Source organism: Balaenoptera acutorostrata, chromosome 15, assembly GCF_949987535.1.
Source record: "Balaenoptera acutorostrata chromosome 15, mBalAcu1.1, whole genome shotgun sequence".
NCBI classification, from domain to species: domain Eukaryota; kingdom Metazoa; phylum Chordata; class Mammalia; order Artiodactyla; family Balaenopteridae; genus Balaenoptera; species Balaenoptera acutorostrata.
Window position 1 is genome coordinate 9,517,938 of NC_080078.1, and position 10,151 is coordinate 9,528,088.

General features: G+C 42.4%; 1 protein-coding gene across 1 annotated transcript in view; it reads right to left on the reverse strand.

Moving 5' to 3' along the window:
- The window catches only part of BAZ1B (bromodomain adjacent to zinc finger domain 1B), a 67,874-nt gene extending 57,803 nt beyond the window's left edge, over window positions 1-10,071 (reverse strand). Inside the window, exons 1-2 of the mRNA XM_057528505.1 lie at window positions 9,606-10,071; window positions 515-631 (exon numbers count right to left, since the gene is read on the reverse strand). Of these exons, the coding sequence (XP_057384488.1) occupies window positions 515-631; window positions 9,606-9,712 (224 nt within the window). The 5' untranslated portion in view covers window positions 9,713-10,071. The remainder of the gene's footprint in view (window positions 1-514; window positions 632-9,605) is intronic.
- Window positions 10,072-10,151: the final 80 nt, after the last annotated feature.

Genomic DNA, 10,151 nt, shown 5'->3' on the forward strand with positions numbered 1-10,151 from the left:
TCTGAGTGTTTTCTTTGAGAGACTACCCAGACAAATAGGCCCTTTGAAAACAGACAGGATTTTTAAGACACCTCATTCAACCACCCCACTCAGATAAACTGTCTTCAAACTGTGTACTTACTTTTGATAGCTGCTTTAAATACTGTCTTAAATTTCAAATGACCACAAAATAAAGAAAACTTTCTGCTAATTTGCTGCCTCCATATTACTTCTAGATTATATCAGCTTCCTTTGCTTAGAACCACATTTCCAGAGTATTTACAAGGTAAAAGTATACAGCAAGAACACTCAAAATCCTAGTAAATACCTAAATAAGTATACACACAACTATATATTCCACATACTTTGTTACTTGCAAAACGACAATAGGCAAGACACCAGTACATTATACTAACGTAATGTATTCCAATTTATGCCCCATAAATTTAAATATAAATATTGTTTTATGGTTAATATTCCCTCTTTCCTAATAATGTGAAGACAGTGCTAGAAGGGCAGTGCTTCTACTACTTACAGTTCAGCAACTTCCTGTTCCTCCTCCCAGGCCTCTTTGTGTGTTAGCTGACTGCTTCCGGTACTCTTACACGTCCAAATGCGCTCACTGTATCTTTCCAAGCGGGCTTCATACTCTCTGTTAGCACTGGCTCAGGAACACAATATTCAAGCAACAGAGACAACTAATCCACAAAATACTTATCATATATGGGAAAAAACTATAGTATCCTTTCTATAATGTACAGCGTAAGATAAAATTGAAATCAGAGTTTTCAACTGGCAAATCCAAACAAGATGATTAACACTAAAGTATGGTTAGGACCATCTACAACTGTGCTTTCTTCAATTCACCCAAGTTTCATTTCACAAGACTCACACAGTACTAAAAATTAGTAAGAAAAAATAAAGGCAAAATAAAATACAAGACATAAGGAATAAGAATTTAAGGTATGTGACACTGTTACACAATTCAGATGGTCAGCAAGTTTAAGAATCAGTTGCACAGTCAGATGAGATGGCTCCAGCAGTCTCACAGGCAGTTTGGAATAACCCCGTGCATATGCTAATGATCCATTTACTAACAGCCTTCCAGTCTACCTTGGAAACACCTGTTGATTCTCTAAGGTTTAAAAACTAAATTCCAAAAAGTACTAAAAATAATTCTGATATAGCAATATTTATCCAGAGTTTATGTTATCTCCAATAATACCATGTCCACAAGTTGTTCACCAGTCATTATTCCGTCTTTGTGAGGGAGGTGGAGGAAGAGATCCTATAACTAGTGCCATGTATATGGTAACTTTCCATACCATCCTAATTGTAATTCATTATCACCCAGCCATATTCAAATTCAAATGACAAGTAACTAATTTACTTTTATGCACAGCAAAAGATGCTATGCAGGAAAATAAACTTACACCACAACTAGAGAATTAGCTGCCGATCTCTGTACTTTGCAAGTGACAGTTTTTATATATAATGGTTGAAATAAAAAGTATTTAAACAGCTCCCCTTGTAATATTACCTCACAACTAAATAATTCATTTTTAATATAAAAGAGATTCTTGGTTTTCTAGGGTTATGATCAGTTAAAAGACAAATGACAGGGATAAATCCATAAATAATCCAAAACTGTAGTTTTAGTCAATAGTATAATCACCTTCTCTCACCATATCATTCTCTGGATCTGCCAAAAACAAAGCAATATGTCTCTTTTCCTCACTGGGCTGTTGTTAATATTTAAATGATTAAACAAAATAGAGCACCAGTAAAAATCAGGAGTCAGACTTCCATAGAAAGCTATGCAAATCCAATCACTGAAAACTTATAAAATCCCATAGAAAAAAGGAAATAGCATGGTTTCCACAGGGACATTATCATAACTAACTTATCAACAAAATGGATTTGTTTTCTGTTTGCCTGTTTGCACCTGGGGAGGGGAGGTAAAATAAAGAATCAGTACGTGGATTTATTTAAACATTCAAAAAGCTTAGTAAGGGCTTCCCTGATGGCGCAGTGGTTAAGAATCCACCTGCCAATGCAGGGGACACGGGTTCGAGCCCTCGTGGGGGAAGATCCCACATGCCGCAGAGCAACAAAGCCCGTGTGCCACAACTACTGAGCCTGTGCTCTGGAGCCTGCGAGCCACAACTACTGAGCCCACGTGCCACAACTACTGAACCCTACATGCCTAGAGCCCGTGCTCCGCAACAAGAGAAGCCACCGCAATGAGAAGCCCACGCACCGCAACAAAGAGTAGCCCCCGCTCGCCACAACTAGAGAAAGCTCGTGTGCAGCAATGAAGACCCAACAAAGCCAAAAATAAATAAATAAAATATAAAGTATAGAATCTTTAGGAAAAAAAGCTTAGTAACCTTCTAATATATCATTCAGCTACACTGAAGAAATTCACTGTGTAATCAGAGAGAATGTAAGACTAACAAATATGTCCTAAAGAGAAAACATTAAGTTTTTATTATTAGTTGTTATTTTAAAAAGTAGGGGGCTTCCCTGGTGGCGCAGTGGTTGGGAGTCTGCCTGCCAACGGAGGGGACACGGGTTCGAGCCCTGGTCTGGGAAGATCCCACATGCCACAGAGCAACTAGGCCCGTGAGCCACAATTGCTGAGCCTGCGCGTCTGGAGCCTGTGCTCCGCAGCAAGAGAGGCCGCGATAGTGAGAGGCCCGCACAGCGCGATGAAGAGTGGCCCCCACTTGCTGCAACTAGAGAAAGCCCTCGCACAGAAACGAAAACCCAACACAGCCATAAATAAATAAATAAATAAATCCCATTTTTTTTTTAAAAAAAAGTAGGAATAATGTGGGAATTTCCTGGTGGTCCAGTGGCCGAGAGCGCGGTTCAATCCCTGGTCGGGGAACTAAAATCCTGCGAGTCACGAGGCTCTGCCTGGGGAAAAAAAAAAAAAAAAAAAAGTAGGAATAATGTGCCCAGTCCATTCTCCTTAGATCAAGACCCATATGGCCAATAACACACAAGACTGCTGTCACCTGGATGCCTCAGTAATCCCTCAAATCCAACTTCCTCTAAAACTAAACTCTCACTACTCCTCCACTCCCTCCCAAACTTGCTCTTTAACAGATACTCCCAATCTCACCGAATGGCCCTAGTGTCCAAGTCAGAAATCAGGGAATCATCCTAACCTCTGCAGTCCCTAACTGTAACCACTTATGTGTTTCTCAATTAAGTCCTTTCTCTCCAATAAAAGAACCATTATCCAAATCCAGCTTTTGATCCTCATTTCTCATCCAGTCATAACATTTTAAAACATGTTAATTGGCCTTACTGGTGGTAATCCTCTTCTTCTCTGGTCCTTTGTGCTTCTCACACTCACAACCTTTTTTCTCAGTCTTGTTTTTAAACCCGTTTCTTCTGATTTAAAAATCTCACTTGGCCTCAGGCCTCCTAAAATACAAATATGTTGTTGCAAAGGGAAAAATCCTCTGGCCCCCACAGTACTGAAAATCACTCCACCCATCAAGATTTTATTGTTTTATTTTCTATGATTTTTATTATTTTAAGGAAAAAAAAGGAGGAACCTTTTTTTTCCTACTTTTTTCAAACAATATGTATTTAAATACCTAATACTGATTGATTGAGTGTGGTTTTTCAAATAATGACAGTCTCTTCTACCCTAATACAGATCTTTTGTACCCTCTGAAAATCATCATCAGTATAGCATTCTCATTCTGGGTGACCTCATCCATGCCCGTAACTTCAACTACTATCTATATATGCTAATAACTTCTATCACCAGCTCAGTCTCCTCTCTCTGAACTCCAGGCCCATATATATACTAGCAACATATACATCTCCATTTGGATATACTCAGCAATTCAATATAAGAACCTCCATAACTAAACACTTCACTTCCTATCCGTCCCCCACCACCCTTGACAGTCAAAACAAAAGAAACACTTGATCCTCTTCCAGGTGAAACCCCACACCTCAGATTGGGACTCAAACCCAATCACATCTCAGATGGGACTTGAACCCACAATCTCCCTGCTGAAACCACACACCTGGTCTCAGGACTTAATGAAGCTCAGGTTCTTTATGCCTCAGTGCAGAAGGAATGCAGCGAGAGGCAAAGCCATAGGCAAGAAATAGATTTATTAATATAGGATGCTTGTGAAGGATGCAGGCAGTCAGGCAAGGGAGTTTTCCCCAAGACCTAAGTGGGAAAGCAGGTTTATTTAGGGAGATACACACTCCACAGACAGAGTGTGGGCCCGCTCAGAAGGTGATAGGCCCTGGAATATGGGATGGTTAGTTTTTATGGGCTGGGTAATTTCATAGGCTAAGCAATAGGAAGATTACTCCAACTTTTTTGGGGAAGGGGCAGGGATTTCCAGGAATTGGGCCACTGCCCACTTTCTGCCCTTTTATGGTTGGCCTCCAACGGTCAGGGCGCCTGCATATTCTAATGTATCGCAAAGAGCGTATAATGAGGCTCAAGGTCTACTGTAAGTAGATTCTTCCGCCAACTTGGGCCTAATCGGTTCTAACCACTTTATGTCCTCAGGGGCTATGTCATTCTTTTAAGGTTGTGCCCTGCCCCCTTCCCTCCTGTCTCACAGGGTCCTCTATATCAGGGAACACCACTAACCAAGAGATAACCAAAACATAACTCTTGATTCCTCCCCAATCAATCACCAAACCCTGTCAAATCTACTTAATTTCAGAAATCCATCAACTGTACTTCTCTCCACCTCAAAGGCTAGTAAATTTATTCAGACCACCATTATCTATTGCCTAGATTATTTAATTATTTAATCACCATCTAGTTGCCACTAGTCTCAAGGCTGCAGATCCATTCTCAACGCTGCAGTCACAGTGATCTTCCTAACCTAAAAGCCTGCTTCTCTCCTGTTCAAATTTTTCAACAGCCTCCACTAAATTTAAGGCAAAGTCCAAACTCCTCAGCCTATCTCACAAGGACCTGTGATGCAGCCCTTTTCTGTATCTCTCATCACTGCATCTCCATTCCCACTTCTTCACTCCAGCCATATGAAACTTCTTTCAGGTTTTCAAAATCGGGAATTCCCTGGTGGTCCAGTGATTAGGACTCTCACTGCCAGGGTGCCAGGGGCCCGGGTTAGATCCCTGGTCAGGGAACTAAGATCCCACAAGCTGCCGAGGGCAGCCAAAACAAGCAAAAAAACAAACAAAAACAGCTCACTGAGATATAACTGGCAAAATAAACTAAATTCTAACCATCCTTTGGATCTCAACTTAAAAGCAACCTTCCCCAGAAAACATTCCCTTAACCCTAAAATGTGGCAGACTGTACTATTCTTTCCAAACATCCACCTCTCTTCCCTAAGAGGATTCTACACCTCCACCCACTGCCATGTGGCTTGCAATGCCTCCTGGGAAGAGGAAAGCACATCCCCTCCCCACAGATGTTGGGCCCTGCCACATAACTTGCTTTGACCAATAGATGTGATAGACGCCACTTCCAGGAAGAAGCTTAAAAAGCTGTCATGGTTTCCTCCTGATCTTTCTGCCACTAGAAAAGGACGCTGCAGACAGGGACTGCTCCTTCAGCCTGAAACTTGGAATAAGAAAAATGTGCCTTTCCTTTTTTTTCACCCGTTTCCTTTTTTTCAAATGTGGCCCTAGAAAAATTTTAATTACATGTGGCTCACATCACATTTCTGTTGAACAGCACTATAAACCTAACGATTACGTCTAGGAATGAATGTCCTCTGACAACACAATTTTTAATTGACTAGTCATTCAAATTAGATTAATTTCAAAAGTCTAAAACTGAAATTTCTACAACCACCCCTAACATTAGGTAGTTTTAAGTTTATGTAACTCTGTTCTGGTTATTACTTTGACTTACGCTAAGAGAAAAGTTAAAGAAAAAATGAAAATGAAAGGAGGAAAAAAAAAGCCCATGAGAAGGATATTCAGGGACTTCCCTGGTGGCGCAGTGGTTAAGAATCCGCCTGCCAATGCAGAGGACACGGGTTCGAGCCCTGGGCTGGAAAGATCCCGCAGGCCACGGAGCAACTAAGCCCAAGCGCCACAACTCCTGAGCCCGCGGGCTGTAACTACTGAAGCACGCACACCTAGAGCCCGTGCTCCACAACAACAGAAGCCACTGCAATGAGAAGCCCACACACCACAACTAAGACCCAATGCAGCCCCGCAAAAATAATAATAATTAATTAATTTTTTACAAAAAGAAGGATGTTGAGTCAGCTGCCTCTAAATCCTATTTCAGATTTTAGGTTACCAAAATAAGTCACTCACTCTCAAATAACCGCTCAAAGCAAATGCCAATTGTGGTTTTTATGTTCCAGCGACTGCTGCACTTATAATTGCAGACAAAATGTCAAAGCAATTCTCCAAAGGTTGTGTAAGCTATAAATGATAAGTTCAAATCCTGGACTCTCTCATTATGCATCTACTTTTTCAAGAGTTCAAGAGCTACTTCCTTACCACCATATGCTGCACTTCTTTGTTCTCTTTAGCCTTGTAAGTATTGTTTCTTTCAATAAAGTACCTGATAGCCTGAAAGGAAGTGGCCCATAAAAGTATGGAGGTTAAATAAGCATAACTATAATGCTAAGAGTTCTAAGTGAGAAGACAAAGCACCAACTCAAGGTCTGCTTTTTATCCTATTTTCTCTCTTTGGACCAGTCTGTCATTAAGTTAAAAATAACTCTAATCTGATAATAACTTGTTACTTTAAAGAAATTAAATTATAAAAATCGACATAAGAGCTCAGTATTCCAACTGCCCAAAATCCAGTCTTGCAACTACAATTTAACCCCAGCTCTTAAAACACTCTAGGCAAATCAAGTTATTCTTGCCTAGAGCCAGAATAACTGTATATTCTAATACCCCCTCCTTATTACACCATCTAAAAGTTCTCATATTGATGCTAAGGTTATGAACTAGTTTCCAGGCTTTAGAAACTAGGATAAAGCAATACAAAAAAAAAATTAATCTACAGCAGGCTACTTGTAGGTTCAGTTCCTCCTTAAAATCTATCTTGACTTATAAACACAGTCAGTGTAGAATTCTCTTGTCAAATAATCAATCACATCAAGAAGTGATTCCGACAAAGTTAATTTTTCCAACCAAGATCTACTGTCTTGCCTGCAGTAGTACTATCCTAGGAAGCAATGTACCATAGATTTAAAGCTACAGTACAATAAACATCAATATATAACCCAATCATTAAATGTGTGCATCATCTACAACCACTGTAAGTTTAATGAAGATGTACAATAATACCTTCAAGAACACAATGCTCACAGCTTTAAGTCAATAAAACACCATACAAATTTGCCACAGAATATACATGCAACCAAAAGGTAGGTATTCGGAGAAAATTAAAGTATGAAGTCCTATTAAAACATAATTATAACTAAAAATTAAGAACTGGAAATAACAATACTTCAAATGCAGCAGTTACCCAACCACATACTTGTTCTCCTCTATGAAATCACTAATAGCCTAATAAAGAGATATGCCAACCTGCCAACCACACAGTACAATTGTTTAAAAACCATCCTCAAAGTGCTTCCACTTGTAGAAATTACCAAGGGAGCAATTTCCCCCCAATATGCAACACAATTTAAGAACTCCTTTGTTAAAAGGGTTCTAAATACTGGTATGGGAAATTTTAAAGATGAAGAATTTTTATTAAATACATAACAGTTAAAAAGTTCCACGTATCAGTTTTCAACTGTCATCATTAAAAGAAACTCCTCATACGTATCACTGTATTTCAGTGATTTCAGTAAATGATATGAAAAAGCCGAGGCTGCCAGTTCTAAATTAGCTATCTACAGCCATTTTTTACAGAGCTCAGTACCTAGTACAGACTTAGAATTTGTCTCCTCCCTATCGCAGTTTCTGATACTCCACTAGAACCAGACCTGAAAAATCAACATCCAGTAATATTAGTGTGAATAACCATCAACTGCTCAAAAGATGACATCTGAAAAGGATATGGCAGATTCCCAAAAGTAATTTTTTACTTCACTGATGTTTTGGAATGTTATAAAAAAAAAAAAAATTGGGCACTTTTAGAATAAAGTATTTGGTAGAGCTAGAGCACTTCTCCAAAACAATCCAAAAGTCCTAACAGGACAAGAAAAAGAACCAGATTACCACTCCGACCCCTCCCTTAAATGCACCTTATCATACCACAAACTGACACAAACAGTGGACTAACATTATTAAAAGTGAAGGAATAGCATTCCATGTTCCTCTCTTGATTTTCTTTCAGGGATGAGGTATGAAGAGCACTGAATTCTACTCCTGATTCTCATCATTTACAGAGTGTGTGACCTTTAGCAAGCCAACCTCAACTGTGTGGGCCCACTTGGCATACCCAGGCAGGAGAACCCCACCATCTCCAAGATCCATTTCAGCTCTGAGATGCTCTATCTGCACTTCTTCGAGAGCCCTCCTACAGCATGGACTCACTTGCCAAATCCCTTTGTATGTAAACACCTAACATCCACAAACTGCACTCAAACAAGAATGAGGTTATCCCATAAAGCATTACATTAAAGGGAGGATCAAAGAGAAATGAAATCAAATGATATAGCTCACACCGGCACTTCCTTCCATACTGAAGCAAGCAAACTGAAACTACTAAGAAATCAAGTCCTTCCAAAGGGAAAGGGGTGATAAAACTAAAGAATACATTACCCTTCACTCTTGAAGCTTTCTGTACACTAAAGAAAGCTTGATTCAGAAAACTTTTTTACACTTAAGCTTCAAAAAGGACGCATCTGGCATCCATAAAAAAAGTAAATAAGAGTCGTACAACTTTCAACTAAAAGACTAATAAGCTTGTGCAAGAAACCTTAAGCAATGATTAGAAGAAAGGATGCTTATTTAAAACATCAGCCTCGTGTTTCTAAAATACAACATAAAAACTTTAAGCGTGTCTTTTTGAAACATTGTTAAAAGACAAATAGCGATCTCCTGTACATCGTCAAAATTCCAAATCTGTGCATGCCCAGGGAAGGAAGGGATCCGCTCCTCCAAGGTAACTTTTTTACTGCCTCTTCTCTAAGTCTGGACATTTATTCTTGGTTTTGTGCCTCACAATCCTGTCAGTTCATCACCAGCCTAAAGTCCACTCGGGAGGAGAAAAACACAAATGTCCCCGCAGAGATCCGGAAAGACGCAGTCGCGACTTGTACAACCCAGATCACGAGGCCGCTCAAGTACAATTTCCAAAACTTAAGTGGAAGGCTTAATTTAAAAAGGAAAAAGCAGCAGCAAAGGAAACCCCGCTCACCCCTCGGTACTTAAGGCCTAAAGCCAACCCCCTGGGGGGGGGGCGGGATAGAGGGTCGTTCATCGACAGCGAGGCCCGGTGACAAAGTGCGGGGCCGAGGAAAGGATGGAGGGCGCAGGGCTCCGGGGCGGCCTGAGCCGGGCCGGCCCGCCCGCCCACCCCCACCGAAACGGCGGGCCTGGGGCTCGGGCTCGGGGTGCTGGCCCGCCAGCGCCGGGCGCGCTGACAGCTGCCACCGGCGCGGGGCTGCGCGGCCCACCCCGCCCTACCCCACCCCGCGGGCGGCCTGGCCGGCGCGACTGGAAAAGGATACTCCCGGGTGCGGAAGGCCTCCTGAGTGTGCGCGATGGTGAAGAGCGGCTCCTCGCCGGGAAGCGGCTTCACCAGCGGGAAGGGCTTGCGGCCCAGGAGCGGCGCCATCGCGGCGGCGGCAGCAGCGGGGAAGGCGGCTGCTCCTCGGCGAGCCCGCGGCGCAACACTAGGCCCCGCGGCCCGGAGCGAGCGCCTGGCTCCCGGGGGTGGGGTGGGGGAGGGGAGGGGTGAGAGGGCGGCGCGAACTCAGCTCCTTCACTGCTGGCGCCGCCGCGCTAAGGCCATGGAAAGGGACGCAAGGGCACAGAACTCCCACGCACACTGCCGCGCCGCCCCGAAGCCTCCGGCCAACCTTTGCTACGGGTCCCCGCGTTCGGCAGTCACGACTCGTCCTCAGCTGCACCGGAGGAAATTATTGAAAAATGGCGGGAGATTCCCCTCCTCCCCCCGGTCCGGCCAGCGCACACACTAACATGCTCCCCTGTGGCGCCGGTGGCGAATGCTCCAATAGGCGGAGAGCTGGTCAGCACCCAGAGTTTATTGGCTC